This window comes from Bacillus rossius, chromosome 17, assembly GCF_032445375.1.
Source record: "Bacillus rossius redtenbacheri isolate Brsri chromosome 17, Brsri_v3, whole genome shotgun sequence".
Lineage (NCBI taxonomy): Eukaryota > Metazoa > Arthropoda > Insecta > Phasmatodea > Bacillidae > Bacillus > Bacillus rossius.
In genome coordinates this window covers 30,910,422-30,934,667 of record NC_086344.1, presented here as the reverse complement: position 1 = coordinate 30,934,667, position 24,246 = coordinate 30,910,422, and the positions used below count along the sequence as shown (strand labels likewise).

The following is a 24,246-nucleotide window of genomic DNA, read 5'->3' as shown; positions in this document are numbered from 1 at the left end:
GAAAAGGCAAGGCTATATTAAAAAAGATGGAAATCATTTTAGCGCTAAACCATGCAGGCGGCCTGCGGAATAGTACTGCAGCGCAGAAAAAATTCGATCCAGTCAGTTTTGGCAAATTAAGTATGGAGGTCATAAACAAGTTACCATTTATGCCATACTTTTCTTGGTTCCTAATTCTTGTGGCACACTAAAGCTGGTACCACTACTTAAGTTTGATTCATCATAAGGTAACAAATCTCTGTAAAATATATATGTTGAAATATTTGTTCTGTTTTCAAAATTGATATTAAACGAAACTATTTTATGGACACATTTGACAGAAATATCACTAACTAAAATTTTTTCACATCGTTTAAGAACTGTTAAACAAATTAATGTTTACAAAATTTAAACTTTTCTGTTATAAATAAATCCCATCAAACAAGTATCCATTAATCATGAATTATTGTATATTTTACCATTACTTACGTGTCAAAATTTAAAAACAAAAAATCCTTTTCTGGCCTGCTATTGTAAAATTAAAGTGAATTGTTTGTTTTTTATGTAGTATATTTTAAATTTAAATTTGTTCCTAAGCGAAGGATTGGTATTTACTATCTTAACTCATTTCTTTTTGGATCAAAATTTTTTATGACATACTCAAAATTTTCACCGGTACACTCAGCATTTCAAAAATACAGCTACCAAGAACGCTTAATTATTCAAGTACATACTATTATGCAAACTGTTCTTTCATACGGAACCATATCAAAGAAGAATTATGAAATACGTGTGTGTTTACAATAAAAATAAAGAACTTTTAATTTTTCTGCAAACATGTCAGTATTGTACTTTCATTGACCTCCTTCGCAACACAGGTAGTGGGCAGTAACATCAAAGACACTTTGCACTATTTTTTTTTATTATTTTAAATAAGTTACAATGACATACACCATGACCATATCTCTTGTGTTTCAGTTTCACTTAAATTTAGCAAAACATAATTTAATTTACGCTTATTGCAAGACTAACTCTTAAACTGAGTTGTTATGACTTCGCAGCAATAATTTATATAGATTATAGAATTTGTAATATAATTTGTGACTTTTTTTTTACTGATATTGCAATGAGCATTTTATACTGTGTTTGTTTTATTACTTCCCGGTATTTTTCTACCTATCAGAGTCTGAATACTGTTTTTAGCACCAATAGGGGTAAATGTTTTCGGAAAAAAGGGGGGGAGGGTGAAAGTTGGCGCTGCATCCTCCTTCCCCCCCCCCCCCCAACCATAAAATTAAAACTGTGTGCTCATTTGGGCTTTAAATAAATCGTAATTGTGAAACAGTGATGATAAATGTAATCTCAAGACCTCTCCTCTGATAATCCTATAGATTCTCAGCCCCGGTAACACCTATCAGAGCAATAGTGGGTGAAGTCCAGCTGCCAGGATGCCGTAAACATTTTTTTAAAATTAATTATGATCAGTGTCACACAGCAAATATTAATAATACTTTAATAACGAGATGGAAACAACACAATAAATCAAACGCTTCTGTTAAATACTTAATAAAATTTATTAGTCAGTTTGCTAACGCGAAATTTTATAGCAGATAATCAAAGACACAGTTTAGGTGCAATTGCTGAAATGACTAGAGTGTATAAGTGAGAGGTATTTTGCGACTGTACGGATGAACTTACTGGTACATAAAATGAACAAGGCTGGCTGCAAAATGAGTTAGTACTTTCAGTTCCACGCACGGGTCATTAAAATGAAGTTTTTTTTTTAATATCTCTTATCCACATGTATGATAAATATAAGTTCCTGATTTGATATATGTCGATTTTTTTTATCCAAAATAATTTTAGCGATTTTATAACAATAATTTCTAATCTGGACTCACTAAGAAATGTTCAGTGTTTTGCTATTTATCTCCAGACTACAAATAAACAATTCAAGCTATAAATCCACAATTTGTCAAACAGTTTATCTATTAACTACTTGGACTTTGTAGTCGATATTTCTCTTGTGATTACAAAAACTAAGAATTCATACACACAATTATCACATCTTATTTATTATCTTATTTATATTCAAGCAAGTCTGAAAATTTTTATCAACTATATTATATATAAATTTGACTTTTTCCTTTATTAATAAAATATATACTAGTATATATTTAAAAAATACAAACCAACTGCTACCTATTGGTAGAGAAAGCATTAAGGATATGTTTAGTTATCATTTACTATTGTAGATTTATTAATTCAATATTGTTATGCTAATTTGTAACCTTGTTGGATTCAAGAAAGAGATATCGCAAAATCCAATGATTTATTAGTCAGTTTTCTACCTGGAAAATTTATAGCAGATAGTCAAAGACACAGTATAGGTGCAATAGCTGAAGTGACTGGGTGATAAGTATGAGGAATTTCTGAATGTACGGATGAACTTACTGGTACATAAAATAAAAAGACTGGCTGCAAAATGAGTTAATGAAAAATATATATATATTGTTTAAAATTCCAACGATGTTGGGGTTATTGAATCATTAGAAACTCACTTAAAATGGAAATAATGAACATCATCCGGAATCAGACCCAAAAGACGCCGAATTGATTACAATGTTTTTTTGTTTTTTTTTTTGTAATAACACTGTTTTGTTGTTTAGTATTGAAAATTTTCTTCGATTTTCAATTTATATAATACATTATCTATTGAAAGTTTATTACAGTTGTAGTAATTTCTAAGAATTAACCCAGTATTTAATGTCAGTGATTATTTAATAAAGCAATTTCACAAAATTATACATTATGTTTTAAATAGAGAAATTTCGAGAAAATTGAACGATTGAACATTGTTGTGCCACAAAACAACTGAAACAGTGACAGTGGGTTTTGGCAATTTTTTTTTACCCCCGTGGAATTAGGACTTGCCAGAAGGCATGCTGTGATGTAGGTGGTCACTTTTCTACCTCACCATCGCCATATTGTGACTAGTGATGGGTAGTGAAAAGTTTCCAGTCGGAAATTTCCTGCCGAAAACTTTCAAAAATGGAAAATTTACAGACCTCATGGAAACTTTGAAAAAAAGTGGAAACATTGGGAAACATTGAATTTTTTTTTAGCTGTAACAGTTGAGTGCTGTTGAGTATATATGCAAAATTTCATCCGATATGGAACACATTGAATAAGGTATAGTTTTAACACTTTGGGTGCTGCCGACGTAATATTACGACGTCCGCATTCTTCGGAAACTTTTCTAAATGCCTTTGTATACTGTTGATATTTTTACCGATGAATATTTATTAATAAATATTATAGTTTTTTGCTATTTAGTATCTGAATGTGCGCCTCGTAGTTTTATTCTATCGGTAAATGTAAGTTGGTTTCCTCAGTTCCACTTCAATGTCTAGATGGCACTACTGTTCTTCATATTTGTTTAGTCTTTCACTCCCTAGTGTGAGCTAGTTATTGAATCCCTAGCAGTACATATTTTAGCCACTAGATAGTAGCACTGTGTAGGATTGACAGGCAGGCGAATGGTAAATATAATGCTTTTTATTCTGACGTTCGCACGGCTGTTTCCTTCGTTTGCGCGGTAATTTTGGTTCGTTCACACTGCAGTTCCGCTCGTTCTCGTGGCGGAATGCAGCAAGATACCGTTTTTGAATGGAGTGAAAGTGATAGTGATGATAATGTGGAGAACAGTGAAGATGATCCTGATTATTATCAAGCCAGTGAATCGTCTTGTGATTCTGGTAAGTAATAAATGTGGCAATTTTATTTTAGACTAGAAAATATTTCTGTTTATTTATTTATGTTATATAAACCACAACAATATAAGTAATGAGTAAATATAAAAGTTACATTTTATTATTTTATTTATATATTTGTAGTATTTTATATTTTTTTCTCTCAGATTCTTCTGTTGAAAGTAGTGTTGCAGAAGTAAATCAAGCTTCTTCAGCTTCCTGCAATGATGTTCGGAAGAAACGAGGAAGGGGTCGATCCAGAGAAACTGGACAGCAACATATGAGAAGTGAAAATATTGAAGATGGATGGAGTGATCGAGATCAGATACCGAATATAAATGTTTTTACTGGACATTCTGGTATGACTGAAGAACCAGAACTGGATGCCAATAGTTCGTTGCCCGATTTCTTTTATTATTTTATTGACAAAGATTTCATAAATCACATGAAAGAACAAACTAATTTGTATGCTCGGCAGGTGATACAAAAGAAGAGGGCATTGAATCAAATCTCTCCACATAGTAGATTGCGAAATTGGACAACTGTAACACAAAATGATGTGCGGAAATTTCTTGCAGTGATTCTTCACATGAGCATCAGTGAACGACCATCAATTACAGATCACTGGAGCACAGATCCTGTTATATCATGCAATTTTTGCCCAAACTTGTTTAGCAGGGACCGATTTATTTCCATTTTGTCACATTTCCACCTGAATGACAACAGAAATGCGAAGAAAAAAGGAGAAGCAGGTTTTGATCCACTCTTCAAAGTCAGGCCAATGTTTGAAACCTTTCGCCATAAATTCAGAGACGGATATCAGCCAGCAGAAGATGTGACTATTGATGAAGGCATGTGTGCTTTTGGGGGAAGGCTAAGTTTCAAACAGTATATGCCCCAGAAACCGAACCGTTATGGCATAAAAATATACATGTTGTCTGAATCTGATTCAGGTTATATCTGGAATTTTGATGTGTTTTGTGGACAAGAGAATATTGTCACAAATGTTGTGCTGCGATTACTTGATAGCTTAGCTGGGAAAGGACATACACTGTTTACTGACAGATATTACACTAGCCCAACTCTCGCCACAGAATTGGAGAATATTCAAACAGCTTTAGTTGGGACGGTGCAAAAAAACAGAAGAGGAATGCCAAAAGTTCTTCGCAACCCAAAACTTCAACGTGGAGAGCAAATTTACCGCCGTAAGGAAAATATTTTAGCTTTATGTTGGAAGGATAAACGTGAGGTGTACATGATCAGTACTCGACATACAGCAGAAATGGTGACATTTACAAACAAACGAGGTCATGAAGTTACCAAGCCAGCAGCTGTAGTAAACTACAACAAAAAAAAATGTGGTGTAGACTTGTCAGACCAGAGAATGTCATACGGTGTGTTTGAGCACAGAACAGTAAAATGGTGGCGCAAGCTGGCTTTCCATATGATACTGATGTGTGTATCAAATGCGTGCATCTTGTACAATCAAGTAGCAAGTGACCATTCTCCTGTCTCACTGACTGAGTTTTTGAAGAAAGTCTGCAGTGACTTAGCAGTTGCAGTGGAAGAACCATCTAATCCTGGAGCAAGTGGGACTCAGCTTTCCCGTCTTTCAGGAAAACACTTTCTAGAAAGGATTCCCATTGCTCCAGGGAAAAAGAAAGCCCAAAGAAGATGTAAAGTTTGTGCAGAAAAAGGCATGAAAGATACTGGAAAAGCAAGAAGGAAGGATACCTCATACCAGTGCAGTGTCTGCAATTTTGCTTTTTGTGTAACACCATGTTTCGAGGTTTTCCATTCAAAGAAAAACTACCTAACATAATTGTATGTTTTTTTTTAATTTATTCACTTGTGTATAGTAAAATTACTAGTTTGGAGATCAAATTCATCAATAAAATCACTATAAATTATGCAGTAAGAATTTTTCAAAAAAACTTAACTTTTACTTACATGATTTTTGGGTTTCAAAAAATAAAAAATAAATCTATAATCATTCAAACTTAATTCTGAGTATGTTTAATTAACATTTATATGAATTGTTTGAAATATTTTTTGCTTTTGTTCAAATTAAATTATGTATTTGAAATCAAAGTGTAATTTTCAAATTTTTATTTTCATAAAAAACATAATATTTTGAGCTAAGGTTTTAAAATGTTAAAATATGTCTAATATATATATAAATTGTACATTAAAATAAAACTTAAGTGTTAAAATATATTACAAAGTTGGTATTTTTATTTTACATTAGTGTTAAATATTTTTTTCGTGTTGTTAAAAACCGCTTAAAATGGCCAGCATTGGTGAAAGGGCAAGTATTTAAACAGATAGCACCAAAAGTGTTAACAGAGTTAGCTCAGTACCGAAGTAGAGAAGGTATGTGGGCCAAAGAATTTCTTTGGATGGCGCTTGAAAAAGGTAAAATTGAACCCTGTACTTGGTGGAAAGGTCTGTGTGGTCATACACAGCTGTCAAAAGTAGCAAACAGAATCTTAGGTATGCCAGTAACCTCTGCTGCTACAGAGAGGTCTTTCAGTACACATTGTAGTATACATACAAAACTAAGAAACCGCTTGACCACTGAAAGAGCAGGTAAAATATCATTCATTGCCCACAACTGGAAATTGTGTCACCACATCCTGGAGGACATTGAAAAATTGGAAAGGAAAGATTCTATTACTGTCATTGTGGAAGACAAATGTGAGAAAGTATAGCAGAAGAAAAAACTACCACAGTGTGTTTTAAAAGAAGACAGTGCATCTTGTTCTAACAATGAAACAGAAGAGGAAGAAAACAGTGATTTCAGTTATGAGGACAATGATGATTTCATTGGTTTCTAAGACCCAATATGACTTAAATAAGGACATGTTTGTTTCCAATTCAGTTAAAACTGTAACATATGTATGATTTCTTATTATGAATGCAACTAATTGTTGATCAATATTTTTTTAGTGTTCTATTTGTTACAGCTTATTTGTCTTTATTTCCAATCAGTTGATAAATTGTAATAATATAGTGTTAATATTTTCAAATCTATGTAGTCAAATATTTTAACTGTTATTGACCAGGTAATTTTTTTTTCAGAAGGAATCATTTCTTTTAAATCTGCAGTTAAGTATTCTTTACCTTAATTTTTCTTCCACTACATTAGCTGTTTGTAATGTTGAAAGCAGCTGATTAAATAATTTTCAGATTTAAAAACTGATTAGGCCTACTTGCAATGAATTTGTGAACTGTATTTTTAAAAAGAATAATTCCACCTAAATGTTGAAATTAATTTAGAACAGCACCCACAGTAAATTCTACATCGCTAACGAAAGATATTTTAATGTCCTCTTAATACTGCAACTATGAATATTGTATTTTACAATATTAAAATTTCATACAGTAGAGACAGTCACATGTCTAATTCTCTGAAATGGTTATTTATAAACCAACATCAAATTTTCCTTAAAATTTCCTATGTTTTTCGGTTTTTGGAAAGTTTCCATGAAAATTTCCAGGAAAATTTCAGATAGATAAAATTTTGGACATTTACCCATCCCTAATTGTGACGCCCAAAAACATTGCAGAATTGGATCTTCACCACGTCTGATGATGGTTAGCAAGTATGCATTATAATCTCCTTAGTTAAAACCAGTCACTTTCACGAAGGGGAAAAAATAGTCATTTAAAACATGTTTCCACTCTGCAAACATTACACTTCAGCCAATGTTTTGGGCATATAATCTACTAGCTGCAGTACCCAGCGTTGCCCGGGCTGAACACAAGGTGAAGGGGGACGGTTTAGAGATCAGATGTAGTTAGTAATTGTCTTCTTAATTTGAATGTCAAGTGTGCAAAATAATTTATATCACTTTCAGATCCCGACAGAAGTTGTTCTGCCAGTTTATAGTTTTTTTACCTGGTCTGTAAGTAATTTAGACTCTATAAAGAAATATAGAAAAAAACACTGAAAAATAAGGGATTACTAATATTGAAAAGATTCTATTATCTAGCTAATGCTCGGCATGCATTGCAATGTTTCATTCAGTATTGTTTTGTAATATGTTTGAAGTAGTTACACATATACAAATAATCTATCCATGTCTCTAAATATATATTTATTTCTATCTACATCTATAAAACTATATATCTATGTATCTCTCTATCTGTATTTATCTCTTTGTATCTACATATATACATCACACTATCTCTATGTATTCTATATGAGGGTACTGATTGCTTCGTTGTTAATATCACACGGGTGTTTTTTACTTGTATGGGAAAATTAAGAATGATAAGGCATCTAGTGCGTGGCAACAATGTTAATAGGCAACTGGAAATAAACTTCTACCGCCTGCGGCATTGTCAACACACACTTCGTACGTGTACTGCATGTTGTATCTAACCCCCTCCAACGCATTTGATTCTAAATTGGACTTTTAGTAAGGATCCCTAATGTTATTGATAATATAATATAGCCTATAGCCTTCCTCGATAAATGTACTATCCAACACTGAAATAATTTTTCAAATCTGACCAGTTGTTCCTGAGATTAGCGCGTTAAAACAAACAACCAAACAAACAAACTCTTCAGCTTTATAATACTTATTAGTATAGAAGTATAGATATGGGTGCATCAATGAACTGAAGGGGAGGGGGGGACTGGCTTCACGCAGTCAGCATGTAATCATGCAGACATGACCACCCCCTGGGTTTTTTTCCTCCTTAAATAAGACCCAATATAGAGGCTGAAGGCCATGTCACACTGTCAAATTTTCGTACACAACAATTTTGGGAAACCAGTGTGAGGGGTAACAGTTGAGGAAATATGGCTTCACATTTATCCTTAAACTAAAGTTGGAACATTAAGTTCAAATATTTTTTTTAAATCTTGTCACAACTATCAAAGTTAGCGCAAATATTAAATTTTTTGTATTATTTTTTAAAAAATAAATTGATGCATTAGTGCTAACTAGGAGAAATTAAAATTGTAAATTTTTTTTAATGACTTTGTGAACCCTCAAAACATTTGTCGTTTCAAATCACTCATTACACGTCGCATTGACATTTAATTTTCCAGCGAGTTTTTAAAGTTATATAAACAAAATTTGATTTTTAAGGATAAATTGCTTTACATAACAAACTGCATTAATACAAATATTATTTTAGTTACTTTACTGGAAAAAAAATTGTTTGTCTCTAAAGTCGGTTTACGGACGATAGTTTAACGTGACGTAATAACAATACATTGATGAAATGATTGCATACTTTTATGAATAAAATTGAATCATTTTTATTGAATTATCACTATTTTGTATGGATAGAAAGAAGCAGTGAAATGAAATCTACAATTTAATTGATAAATTTACTTTTATTTGCACTCATTAATTCAAATTTGTTTATTACTTTAACGAAGAGATTATTTTAACTATAACTTTTATACATGTTTGCTATTTAACTTCTTCCAATCTGTGTTATTCTGTTAAGGATAGGACGATGATAGGAAAAGTAGGAAACGAATGGAAGTGTTTCAAGTTAAATGTGCCTCGAAAAAGTCAAATCAATGGTTGTTCCAATCGAGTGGAAGAGAGATAGATGCGGCGCAAGCGTACAATGATCGTAACGGGACACAGCGTAACGGGGCAGTGTGCGTTAAGGGACACTTTTTCGTGCGTGGAGCCAGCGTTCATCGATTTATTAGACGTTGTCATGTCAAAAATACTTTTTATCTCCCATGTGTCTTTCACCACTTTATAGATTTGTTGAAACATAATTGCATTTTATTTATTTTTTTTTCTGGACAAAACTCTGATTGGCTGATTCTATTCAACATACAATATATTTTAAAACCAATTCGATATACATAATATTTTAAGGTAACTCAAGTTATCAAACATGTGAACAAAAAATTACTGCACTAGTGTTGTTTTCGGTGATGTCTTAAACCTCCAACATTATTTTCCAACTTTGTTGTAAACGGAAGTTTGACATAGTGACTAGAACTTAAAGCCCAACTCATTAACAGTCCTTATCGTGCTATTGATTCTACGAGACCCATAATTGGTAATTATAAATCATGTATGACCAGGGGCATCATTAAACAAGTGGCAACTGGGGAATTTTGGCTTTCATAGTCTCTTTAAAAAATTGTGTTAGTTCATATTATTTTAAAAAGAAGCAGTGAAAGAATTCGTATGTAGCTGGGAAAGAAAGTAGGTACCTTGAGAAATCCCACTAGTTGATGGTATAGACAAATTTACACGAATCACATTGATGGAAAAATGTTAGGAGAAATATTAAAAATGTTATGTGTAGGTTTCATTATGTTGCACATGTAAAGACTCGTGGTTTTCAGGATATTGGAAAGCGTTGGATCATGGTACGAAATATGTGGTCGTGAGCTATGAATCCTGTCATGGTTTGAGGCAATAATATCGGTACCATCAATCTGTTGATTGCAATCTAGACTGTTCCAAAACTATCGTATATGTTCTGGCTAGACATTTTATCTAGGTCATTATCATAATGCAATGAATTAATATTGCATTAAACACACATCTACAAAATTTCAAACTTTAATCAAACTTACAAGTCTCCTAGTATTACACTTGTTGCAAGCTTGCTTCAATATTATTGAAACAAGAAGCTTCATTCAAGCTTACATCAATCTTGAATAAATTATGTCATAATGAGTAAATTTGGATATCCTCATTAAGACATTATTGCCAGCTTGCCAATACAAATCTGTGTCTAAACTTAAAAGTAAAGTTTAAAGCAAGTTTGAATCAAGCTCGGACAGACAGTCTAATTAACTGCACAGAAAGTCTAACTGAAGCCACTCTACAAAGCTGGCCAAAAGCCAAAATGCTATGTTGAACTAAGAAAATCCTTGCTAGAGGTCGCTGATAACCATTCGTTATCGCAACACAATTACACGCAGCAATGAAGTGGACAGTTATCTACTCTATACAAAATATCTAATAGAAAAATATGTGGCCTCTTTGACAGATAACTTTGTACTTTTTTCACTATCAGTACCAGTTGACGAAAAGTTGGAGATAACCGAAAGTGTAGGGTATCTCAAATTTTGGCTGTGACCTAAGACTTCTGCAGTCTATATATCAAATGTCCAACGAACTACATCTAGTATTCAATCCTAGGAAAAGGTGAATTTTTGTAAACATCGTGAAATTTGTTGGATGCAATGTAAGTACGAAACAAGGGTCCAAACAATTATATTCTAAAATAATATAATTATTTCCTCATTATTTCTTACATTTTAATATCATTATGTATTCACATTAAGAATGCTTCCAAAATCTGTTTATTTATCGGTGAAGAGGAGCTTTTAAAATATTTTTTTTCGGTCGCCTCGTTTAAAAAAAAAAAAATAAAAAATTTGTGAAAACAGAATAACTGATTTCACAGTTAAATTCAAAATGTTCATCAATGCTATAGTGCAGTTACCCAGAATTTCCAACATGCATAACACATGGCAGCCAGTTAATTTTATTGGGTCTTAGTGGTATGAGCCGTAAGAACACACCCACAAAAGTAAGTTGCGAAATACAGAGGATGTTTAAGTGAGCTGATGGGTTTGCTCGGGTCGATTCATTTTCCTCGCCAACTCATTCCTTAATTGCTACGTTATCATCTCATTACCTGTCATTGTCTCTAAATAATCCAGATTTTGAAGAGATTATAACCCCAAATTCATCAACATCACGTTAAATTTAACTATCTTATAAACCCACGAATCTACGAAACCTTTAGTCTTTTTTTAGGATACTCAGGGCGGTATTCAAAGATGTTTGGATAAGGTAGCGGAGAAGCACTACCTTGTTGGGATACAAATGTAACCTAACTCACGGTCTGTATTCAAGAACATTTACAAACCGAATCCCAGTAAGAAAAAAAAACTGCAAACATTTTAATAAACGGTGCCCTGCACCGGGCTATAAAGTGGCTCCAATGCACTCTACCAGACGTTTCGCAACCATCCATACAATTGTTATTGCGAAAGTACTAGAAATAGCAGCACCATCGTAAAAAAAATAGAACCACATTTTTAATTTTCTCAAGTACTTAAAAAATTTACGCATTACTTTTTATGACCATTAAAGTGTGCCAAATGTATTCCAGGATAGTTTCACTACCAAAGGGTTTCATTTGGCACACCAACACACTAGGCACATCCCCGATTACACATAAATGACTATACACGAGTTAATGGCGCCAGATGTGCGTCCGACATCTGGACGGTATCGACGAAAAAGTGAGCTCTGCATATGCGCAGTATTTTGGCAACATAAAGGAAACGGATAGGACAGCATATTACGTTCCCTAAAAAATAAGGGATTGGCACTAGGAATAATTTTAGGGTACAGATGTGGCATATTCAATACCTAAACCCATTATTTTTTTGTCTGGGAATAATGGCCTTAGTAGCTGAAAATGCTGAGGCATCCCACTCATGTGATAAGGTACCTACGTGGATTTTATCCCGTCCCCTGAAATGACTTAATTTATGAGCATCGCCCAGGTACCATGAGGTTCAAGGCCTCATCGCCGTTACATTATGGGACATACTACATTATATTAAATCTTCAGCACGATTAAGGTTGATTTATGAACATCAGCATTTTATCAAGTGGTTTGAAGACCCTTAAATGCTAGTTGCTCCACGATCTCGAAGCTAACTATGTGATTCCCTATGTGTGACTTTTTTCTTAGCTTTCAGCCATTAATATTTAATTTTTTTTTTAGTTGGATGAATGATTTGTCTGTATGTTTCATAAAATCCTTTAAACGGTGGGTTACGGACAAATTTAAGAACTTGTAATATACACTGGAAATGGGCAATTCCATCATAAAAATTATAAGTAAAAGCAAGAGGTAAACATCTATTTCATGAGAGTGAAAGTGCAAACTAAATTTATTCTATCACGTAACGTGCAGTTTGTGGTTTGTGACATGTTAGAAAACAGAAATGGTTAAGGAAATGATAAAATTATTATGATTATTGTGTCATAATTCATAGCAATGAAAGACATAAGATCGTTTTGCGGATTTTCTCATAGGATTTCAGCTTCGCCATAGTTATCCTGTCGTTTTATTAGGTAATATTTTAATGTAAATTCCTTAAAAAATAATAATCTAATTATATGGAATTTATCTCAATGGCATTCTATGGCTGCAGTTTCTCTACTTTATGCTCAATTTATATGCTTGCTGGCATCAATATGATCATACTGTGTAATTTATAACTATCACACAACCTAATCCATATCGCGACACTAATTTTTCTGAAAATTACACGGTAAAATGAAACTTTAGGCCATTTGAAAAAATATGCCTTAAATATTATGCTATCTTGAAATGTTTAGTGTATCATTTTAACTAAGTATCATAGGCCACATTATAAAAACATTTTTTTTATGAATTTTATTTCCCTAGATGATAAATAACTTGGCTTAATTATATTTTGAATAAGCATGTACTGGGAAAAATCACTACAAGTAAACATTTTTCCAGATACTATTACAATAGATCGGTTTTACAAACTACGTTCACATATTCAGATTGTAAACAATTTGCAACGAGCAAACGATAATACTGACAAATTCTATAAAGTCAGGCCGATTTATGATGCAGTACGTCGTCGTTGCCTAGAGTTGGATGTGGAACAAAATGTTTTATTGTGTGCCATTATTTTTAAATTAGATTCATAGTTAGCATCTTCAAATATTTGAAATATGAAATGTTAAAAAAAAAGCCTGTAAGCAGGTAATATATAAACCATACGAGTGTACTTGCCGAAGAATTAAAATATAATCAAGGGAAATATATGGGAAAAAATTTATAATAAGGGAAGATCACATGTTTTGTAGAAATGAGTGTCTGTAATAAGCAAATAATGATGTGTGGAATAGCAAGTTTACCATGGTAAGTCAGCAAAAAATGGTTTCAAGAAATATGCAGTTGTTCCCAATGCAAATCAAAGAAATTTGAATGTTTCAGTTTGAAGTCTTCTTGAAGTTTATTTCAGCAGTGGATATCTCGAGACAGCATTTTCGCCCCAGAAAGATGTTGTGGCGTTTGGTTTTGCTGTTAGCAAGCTTAGTTGTTTATTCAGAAACATTGAAACAGGTTTGTGATTTTCACTACTTTCTGTAAATGCAATATGTTATTTGTTGAGGATATTTTGCATCGTTCTGTGTTGGAAAAATGGTATACAAAAACCCCTTTAGCAACTTGATTAATTTTTATTAAGCTAAGTTTGTTCAAATACTGATTTTCCTTTCTTTACAATGGAGGAAAAATGGCTTTAAACACTGATGTTTCTATGCCGAGGTAAGAGTCTATGGTTTTCTAAACCCATTTTCCAGAGTGTACCAATTTAGAAAGCACGAAGTACACCATAATCTAAAACATCCCATCATAGCATTGATTGACTGCCGCCTTTTGCCGAGTTGATGACAGTGATTGCCTAAGGTGCCAACTAGCAATTTAGAGCGAGTCCTGTGTGCTAGTTCACAGGATGATCGAGACTGTGATTACACAGGGCATGATGTCACCATATGGCCGGCAGACAGCAGGTGATGTCCGGTTGTTATGGCCACCGGGAATGCTATGCTAGCTGAGGTTGCTATTTACTGAATTATCATTATGGTAATTCGGTAAGATTATTTTTATCCTACAAATGACTCTCATGGATGGTGCTGCTTCTGACGAATCAAGAATCATGTTAACTACTGGAGCCGTAGCTCAGTACAACACGTGTTAATTAGTCATGTGGTTATGACTATGAGAACGTGCGCAGTTCAGCTGGAAGCTGATTAATTATTTTTACAATTAATATAAATTAATTAGTTCAAATTCTAAGTGGACAGATGTCGCTAACGAGCTTCGTTGCATTAAAAATGCAACCGCAAGTGATGGAGTTACCTAGATACATTGATCACAGTATGCAACCTGATGGATTAAGTGGTCATCCCATAACGGTTAAACAACAAAACAAAGGCCCCTTAAGTGCAAACCTGCTGATATAAAAATAAACCACGTTATACATTGGTGAACAATTACTTTGTAAACAGAAGTAAAGCAGCACTAGGTCTTAAACTAATTAAGTGCCAAATGGCTGGAGCAAAGGGCAGGCTCCGAAAGTCCTCGGACTGTTTGAAATTAAAGAAGTGGGTCCATTGCACTTATCACCTAATGTGGCGGCCATGTGCGGATGAAACTGTTAAACATCTTGACAAATAATTTCCATTATGTGAGATCTGGGAAGCAACTAGCACCCAGACTAAAAAGAATAATTCACGTAAAATTGAAACATGGGCACACATTATCCAGTGAAGTGGCTGGTGAGTTCAAGCCAAGCCAAGTGGGGCTAGCCTCGGAGCCGAAGAAAACGGATTAGAAAAAGAACGTACACTAATGCTGGTAAGATGAGTAACAAAGTTTTAAAGGGCCCAGCAGTGCAGAACGTGCCTAGCCCTGGCGAAGATGCAAATCGAACTGGTCTCCGTGCGTAGCCAGAAGCCGTCTTCCCCCGTAAATGTACCTGTACGCATCGGAGGAATTCAGGCGAAGTCTTGTGTTAAGTCGCGTTAAGTAAAAATTAGTTGTAGCCTATAATTAAATAAAATCAGTTCCTGAATAAAAAACATTTTCTTACAATTATGTATTTATTAACATTTATTACAAAGGAAAAAGACCCTGGTCGATTGATACTTAGGCGATAATAGGTGCACTGGTGGTGATAGCTGTTTGTAAAACTGCACTTGTTGCACTGTGCTGCTGCTAAAGGTGTATCCCAGTCGCACACTATGACGTATTCGCTCTGTCGAAGTGGCGACGTGCCGACCTGTGCGGATCGAAGGAGCATCGACGGATGTCGTCAGTAAGATGTAAGGGTTGTACGAGTAGCTATTAAAAGATCTTTATACATCACATCATCAATTTGCTGAGGTATCTGCAAGGTGGTGCGGGAAATAAGGGGGGGGGGGGATATATCCCTCCCCAAAGTTATTAAATAATTTGCAAAATAACTGTGAAGACAGTATAATACATACTATGAGAAAAGTCACATCACCTACAACTACTAGAGTAGGCCCATATGCAAGTGTGTTAGTGTTAATAGTAATATAAGTTTTTTTTAATATAATGTACAATTTTTTTTTTAAATTCTAAATCTCCTTCCCCCTTTCCCGTAAAAAATTATTTTACCTGGCACTTTCAATATTATATGTACCTACATATTACAATTAAGTTAAATGACAAATTTCTTAAACATATCACATGTTTTAATCAAGCATATTTGGTATAATGAACATCTATTCCAATGAAATTAAGTTTAGTCAGAATTTTTTACATGTGGGAAATTTCCTTCCCGAGTTGGTTTTCCTTCTCCACGCTACAGAAGGCAATGGAGAAACATCACAGAATAATTCCGCTTGATACATTCTAGTCAAATATTGGCCATCCAATCTGCGATAACTGAGGACCCGAATCAATATTTGGGCTGAACAACCAATTAATTATCGTAACTTGCATCAACTCTCGAGAATGAATCACACCATCTTGGTTTCAGAGGTATTAGGTAATTTAAATTCGTGTTGACATTTTCCTGATAAATGATATGGTGGTACACCTATTGGTAAAGTAAAACATTAAAATGATCAGTGTATTTTTTTTAACACTACAAAATGTGATGAACTTAAAAATGTAGAATCTTTAAATTAAACTACAGTAAATAACTATGTTTGAACCATACTAAATAAGGTTTACCACATGACAACAATTCAGTTACACACATTATCGTGTAGAGTTAAACACCAAACTAAATCTTTCTTTTTTTTTCAGCTGTTTACATGGTATTACAATGTTTGTTATATTTTCTTACATTTACTTCTTTAAAGCAAAGGGTTTTATAAAAGGAATGACTTGTTTTAGTAATAACTGACTGCTGCCCATATTTTTCCAGAGAAGAAATTGGCATTTAGGGCAGTACTCCAAGACGGTCGGGTGAGGTAGCGAATAAACATTGCCTTGGGATACTCCCATCACGGGAAGCCTAAGATGCACATAAAGTTCTGCCATTCCCGATTACATCCGAACAATTCACCTTCGGCCAACCTCGGGTTTATTTATATATATTTATATTTCTCTGTTTATTTTAATGTAGCTATACTAACCTAACTAGCCGTCCATAGTGTTTTAAAGTGTTGTAGCTAACCTAACCGACCACTTTTAATATTTGAATTAATTTTTCCTGCACGATTTTTTTTTCCTTAACCTAACTAAAACTAAGTGTATTTTGGAGGGGTCCGGGTTAGGGAGGGACCTAGGTGCGTCTCAGGCCGAAGCCTATACGCCTAGTCATGCTGGGATTAGCCATGCAAGGAGAGGGTCGCATGCATCATGTGCTAGGAGGGGATTGGCCAGCCATGGCAGCGATTGGCGCCATGACTAACTCCCCTCACTCTAAAATCTAGACTATAACTAGAGATAGGTTGGGCCCAGGTAAAACCTGCATAGACACAGGGAAAACCCTGGGCACATTCATGCGGGATGCAAATTGGCATGCATTACGTGTAGGAATTTACAGGAGACAGAGGATAAAAAAAACAAATCCCGAAGTTGGTCGAAGGTGAATTGTTCGGGTGTAATCGGGAATGGCAGAACTTTATGTGCATCTTAGGTCTCCCAAACATCACCTAACTCGCAGGCTGTATTCCAGAACATGTCCAAACAGAATCCCAATAAGGTAACAGAAAAGCAAACTGTTTTAATAAATTGTGCTCTTCTTGAAGCTAAAAACAATTTCCAACACATTATGGCGAATGTTTAGCAACTATCGATACACTTGTTGCGGAAACAATCCTAGAGATAGCAGCACCATCGCACGAATTAAATTATGTTATTCTAATTTTGTCAAGTACTTTTCATGTTGTTATTATTTTTAATATGACCATTAAAGTGTTCAAAATGTATTCCAAAATAGTTTCGTTACCATAAATTTTCATTTGGTACACCAATACGTTTATTATGTAACTTACGAAAATTAATATATACGAGTTAATAGTGCCAGATATTGGACCGCCATCGGGACGAAACCAACGAAAAAGTGAGCTCTGCACATGCACGGAATTTTCGCAACAGATCGGCAATGGAAAGGACACCATAATCCGTACTCTAAAAATAAGGGACTGACCATGTCCTATCACCCAAATTGAAATACTGTTAGGGTACAAGTGTACCATATTCAACCACTAAACCCTTATTTTTGTGTCTTTGAATACCGTCCCTAGTATATATTTAATTTAGGAAAAATGAATACTATTGCAATAATACTGTTAATTGACACTATTTTGTGTTTATTGTAAATATTTCAATGTGTAATCTATCAAACGTTATGAGAGAAAAACTACTGACACAATTAAAGCGTGTTTAAGTTTGTATCCCCTTCATTAATGGCGATATTCCAAGATATTCTGATAAGGAAGCGAAACAAACATAACCTAAATTGCAGACCATATTCCCGAACATGATGAAACCCAATCCCTGTTAGTTAATGAATAAAGCAACTGTTTTAATAAACTGTACCCTGCACGAGGTTAGATATTGATTTCATTGCATTCTAGCAAATGTTTGGTTACCATCGATACATTTTCTATGCAAAATATCCTACAGATAGCAGCACTATCGAACGAATTAAATAATGAATTAAAAAGTATTATTTTAATTTCCACAAGTATTTATTATTAGTTTTTATGACCATTTAAGTGTACAGAATGTATTCCAGAGTAGTTTGGCTGACATAAAGTTTCATTTGGCAGACCAAAAAGCTTGGAACAACTCCCCCCCCCCCCCCAAGTGATCATAAATATGAATGTAAACGAGTTAATGGTGCAAGATGCAGTTAAGGCATCTGGAAAAATCTACAAAGAAGTGAGCTTTACATATGCACGTAATTTGGTCAACATAATGGCAATGGATAAGTTACCAAAATTGGTTGCCTATTAATAAGGGCCTGGCTGTGTACTATCTTGCACTAGTAATATGGTTAGGGTTCAGATGTAGCATATCCAATACCCAAACACAAAATGGTTTTTGTCTTGGAATACCAGCATTACACTATTGCATAATTTGTGCCTGAAATATTGTGTTGCAGGTTATTCCATTAAAACATTAAAGGCTGTAGCATGCAGGCTCGGGTATTGGGTCTAATTGTTAGTTTTACAGGAGCTTTAACTAAAGCTTTCATCACAGCTTGTGGGCTTTACACTGGTGATACTCGTGTTAAAAACTGAGTGGTATTAGCGTGCGAATCTTGCAGGCTGCAAATGGAACATTCACTGTCGAGACAAATGATGGCACTGTGAGGGGTCAAGTACTCACCTCTTACTGGGGAAGATCCTATTACGCCTTCCAGAGCATCCCATATGCTCAGCCGCCAGTTGGGGACCTCCGCTTCAAGGTCAGTATAAGGGGCACTGAAATCATAAAATTATAGTTAGCCAGTATTTAATCACTCATACTTATAAATCAGTATGACGCAACAAATAAACATAAAAAATATTTAATATATTGTCCACACAGTCTATAATTTGAAGGGATGAGTCATCATCCTCAGATTTTTCATTATTATCTTTAATTTTAACTGAGCGCTACTCATCAGAAATTTTGGTATGGCATGGTATTTGCAGTATCATCCAAATTTTTTATACCTAGCAACTCCTATCTGAAAACACTGTCAGTAAATAGTTGTTGCCAAACCTTCGGGGCTCCCTATGATCGCACGGGCCGTTATGCCTCATCGGCGCCTCATCCAATGCATGTGCGACGAACAAGCCCGTGCATTTAGTGTAGTGAGTCGAACGGCTCGCGCCACCGTATCGACTTCAACATCTTTATCACTTATTCCGGGTATGGCTTCATCTTTCTGCCTGTGTGTGATTTTCAATGTATTTTAAAGTAACGTAACAATGATTTTATAACATTTTGATAACGATTTTTTTATAGTGAAAGTTTTGTTCACTGTGCGAATAGGTCCAACTCTTGGCCTGATTCGTTTCCCGCATTTTATGCACTTCACACGGCGAAGCAGCACACGCCTCCTGTGGGACACCGCAGTCGCCCTCCACCCGGTGCCGAGACTTGTCACGACCGCGCACCATGGAGCAGTCACCTTCCCTCCATCACCGATTAACAGTATATTGTCAGTCTTTTCCAAACCATTTCATCTGCTCCGTGGCCGGCCTCCTTCGACTCGGCCAGACACTTAATCATAGTTTGTTCTTAGAAACTAGTTTCGTAATTCACATAATTTTTATCGGTTTAAAACTAGCCACGGGTTTTTCTCGATGGTGCCATCCGCAATGGGGCATCGGCGCATATTATTAGTCATGTGTATGTTTGTATGCAATCAGTGTTAGCTGCCCGTCAGGCATCTTTCCGCGTGTTTTAGTGCTTCACCTGTTAATTTTAGGACTCCTTTTAACATATTTGTATGCACCACGCCTGTCGCATGATGTCACAAATTTAACTTCAGGCAGTGTCCGCCACGTCTCAGTGTTTAGGAGACCCGCAACCCTCGCTGTGCATGGGGACGAGTCCACGACTCCCAATGCGAACCAGGCCAGGCCGATGACAGCACCATTTGCTGGGTGTGTGTTAAAGATTAAACACAGCACCTTAGAATCTGTGAGTTTAATTTTGTAAATCAGGGGCCCAACCATCAACGCGCCACTATCTCCAGCCATGTGGCAGCCACGGATCCATGATGAGCCTCGTCCTCTACACCACAACCACCAAGGGAGATAGTGGGATCCGCATCGTAGCCTAAATGACAAAATTATAATTAAAGGCAGCATCATAATTTCACCAGTTCATGAATTTTAACTTCAACAACTACACAAAGATGTATATCCTTTGTGGTACTTTTTAGACTCATGGAACTTAATATGAAAGCCTTACCACAAGCTGGGGCATAATATTTGACACATTCCTCTGGAGTATTGAATATGCTTGAAGCAACAATAGTAATGTGTGTGTGTAGCATAAACTTCCATGGAACGATTTTTGGTCATGTTACAGTCACCGCGACCAGTGCAGAAATGGAAGGGAGTGAGAGATGCCCTAGCAGAGGGCCCGTACTGCCCCCAGGCTCAGTACATAAATACCAGCAGCTCCGCTTCTGAGGACTGTCTCTACATCAATGTTTTCATCCCAAAGGTATAACATTTTCATTCCAGGTGGTAAACCAAAAATAAATTCCTGCTGTTTCGGAAGGGTTTCTGAATAAATGTTTATAGAGTTTAACTTGCAATAACACAGACGAAATACAAGGGCTAAATTAAGTGCAAAACCAATGTACCCATTTTCGATTCAGTATATTTTAGGACTTGGCAACTTCTGTTTATAATTTAACATTTGAATTATTTGCCTACTTCATAATTAATGGTTGATATCACAACAAACTATCTAGATTCTAAACTTTCCATAAGAACACAGAAGCTAAGATTTTGATAACGAATGGCATTTCACTAACTAGTTACCTTAGTTTAAGATGGATACCGGCTTGAATTTAAATGCCTAATTTCGGGTGTTTAACTTATTGCCCGAAGCTTAGGAGACAGAAAACTGACGGCACAATTAGTCTACTGACATTTTATGATGATAACCATACACACAAATAACCCGAAAATTTTAAGCAAGATAAAATTAAATAATTATGTTTGGATTGATAAAGATTTTGATGCATTTTTTTAACTGAATAAATATTAAGCTCAAGGAAATAAACTTCTACTTGTGTTTCCATCAAACCAATGTCGAATTTATTGTTTTATCATGATATTTTTTTTACTTACATTTTTAAGTGATATTTATCACATAAACATGTTAATGTCCTAATAGTTATATACAGGAATTAACACTTGTTGATGTGGCATATTTATTCCCTTTTAATTAGTTTGTTTTGAAATAATCAGAACAACGGTCTAAGCTAATTGAGAAAAGCCCGATGGATGTCGTCAAATTCCCTTCCCCCCCCCCCCCCCCAGGCCATTTTGCCCTTTGACATATTTAATTAGATGCACTAGAAGGGTGTACTGGGATTATATCATGTCTTTGGACTCGAGTGCTGACATTCTTTGGTCACTGCCCGGGTGTTCTAGAGGCCGGGCAAAGTGTGGTAAAAGTTGCATTAGGTACATTAAAATGTGGCCTGCTCGGCATGGTTGCCTGACTACCCAGCGCTATCCGAGTGGGGACTTGGCCCGCCCACTTGTAGTCCCTCAAACGACCCGGGACTTCCTGGAGGCACGTGGATCGGGGGCCTAGGTTGGTCAATTGCCGCCTCATCGGGGCTCACGCCAATGATTATGGTTCGTGCTCTATCGCTGTCCACCTCCCCACTGAAAAGTGCTATTGTGACTACAACCAAATCGTCTTGGCAGCACTAGCGTGATGGTGCGTGCAACACCCGATGCGGTCTTATGCTACAGTTTTAGTTAGCCTTACCTAACCCAGACATGCTGCTGTGGCTGATTCCATTCACTGGATGAGCGTCAGGGAAGGTTACTAGGGGCTTGGTGACTGTGGTTGTATTGTCCGGGGCATCTAGCTCCGCGACTTCAGTCATGACTGACGACCTTTCGGCAGGAATTGGAGCACTGAATTCGCCTTGGCCATCTAGCTGGTTTTCTACAGGTACCAGGGAAATGTTCCTACTTCATAACCATAAAAATTATATGGTGAAAATGAATGGTTCAATCTTTGTCCACTGATATAAGTTTTGTTAAGGTTAAATTTATATATGTCTACTTGCAATGCACTAGTACATTACAGTTTTAACACAGGTGCCCGAACACTTGTCAAAGAAGCCGCTCACTGTGATGGCATGGATCCACGGCGGGGGATTTCAAAATGGATCAGGGATCAGAGACAGTCGTGGCCCCGACAATTTCATGAATCTCACGAGCATCTTGGTGACTTTCAACTACAGGCTGGGTGCCTTGGGTAAGTTGTTCATTATGTGATGGTCAAGGAAATTTATTTTATTGGATTTTGTATTGTATTGTCATGATGGAAAGCTAAATGCCAAAGGGATTACTGCTAAACTTGGGAATCGACTAGTATCTATACTCTGAATCATGCTGTGATTGGGTCTCAAACCATAGCCAAAAATTCCCATTCCATCTCACAAATATAGTAGATACTTGAACATTAGTGGCTGTTTAGTATTAATAAGCTATAGAATTATAGCATATTACACGGTATGAATGGTTTAACCTTTGAAAATCATTCCAAGGTAATACAATAAAATTCTAATTAAAATATATTCCGTAATTAATTTTCTTGTAAATGTATAACTTTTGTGCTATCCACAATTTCATTGTGTTGAGGAATGAGGAAAATTACCACAATGTTTTGTTAGTTGGTTAAAATGCTAAGCTGTTTAAATTCTAATGTTGTAAAAACTACATACCATTTTTTCTATGATCTCTTAATGTGAGGATGAGTTAGAGATAGGATGTTATTTGTTGTAGGTTCCTGTAATGGTTTAGGGGGGGGGGGGGTGCTGTCTTTATCTCACTGATATTGTAGAACGTGTGACAAACTTAACTTGCTGTTCTCCCAACTGGAACAGATTGTTCTCAATCAATATTGTAATGTGATTTGGCATTTTGTGACCCTTGTGACTGACCTTGCATTATGGAAAGGTGAATGGGAGTCGAGTACGACATAAATCTCTGTCCTAAGATTACACTTGCTGTCAGTATGTGGTGCCGGATTCGTTCCATCGATAATATTTTATAATTCTAGTACAAAGAAGATCACCACAAATTCCTCTACGACTGTACAGGTTTCCTTAGCCTCGAGCACCCGGACGTAACTACTAATGCTGGGATGAAGGACCAGGTGGCAGCACTGCGGTGGATCCAAAGGAACATAGCTTCCTTCGGTGGCAACCCCAGAGACGTGACTTTATTCGGCCAGAGTGCTGGAGGCGTAAGCGTTGAATTGCACCTCCTGTCTCCTTTGTCCAATGGTGAATACACTTATTTATCCTCTAAGGAGAATCTTATGAATTAGTAAAGATAAAAAAGGAAAATGTACCATCTTATCTTTTGCCTGATAGAACACGATGCCAAACTTAATGGAAAATGCCACTTGACAAAATTTAAAGAAGCCCCAATTTTGAATTAGGGTAACCACATATGTGAATGTACAAGAATCAAAGGAAGGGGGAGACATCTCACTAGTTTCGTCCTTTCAACTATGCATAGGTGTATTCAAAATAATATTTTATTTCTTAAAAGTTTAACTTATAATCAAAACTGTGTTCAAAAAAGTGATTTAGCAAAATTTAATTTTAAATGTGCTACACAAGAATATGTTATTTGGTGGTAAAGACTGTTGGTTCGTGGTTGTATTGAGAGTTTTGTACCTCTGAAATGGAAGTACTGATTAAAATAAATCTAAAATGGTGTGAAATTTTATCACTATAAAAAGTGCAAATTTA

General features: G+C 35.5%; 1 protein-coding gene across 2 annotated transcripts in view; it reads left to right on the top strand.

Annotated features, from left to right (window-relative positions):
- Positions 1-24,246, top strand: part of LOC134540774 (esterase B1-like) — a 36,725-nt gene that overhangs the window by 1,213 nt on the left and 11,266 nt on the right. The window contains exons 1-6 of one of the 2 annotated variants that reach the window (XM_063383692.1): positions 10,823-10,919; positions 13,734-13,862; positions 19,057-19,197; positions 20,817-20,954; positions 22,580-22,739; positions 23,587-23,772. In XM_063383692.1, the coding sequence (XP_063239762.1) occupies positions 13,800-13,862; positions 19,057-19,197; positions 20,817-20,954; positions 22,580-22,739; positions 23,587-23,772 (688 nt within the window). In that variant the 5' untranslated portion in view covers positions 10,823-10,919; positions 13,734-13,799. Of the gene's footprint in view, positions 1-10,822; positions 10,920-13,733; positions 13,863-19,056; positions 19,198-20,816; positions 20,955-22,579; positions 22,740-23,586; positions 23,773-24,246 lie in introns of those variants that run through there. The other variant, XM_063383691.1, reaches the window with a different exon arrangement.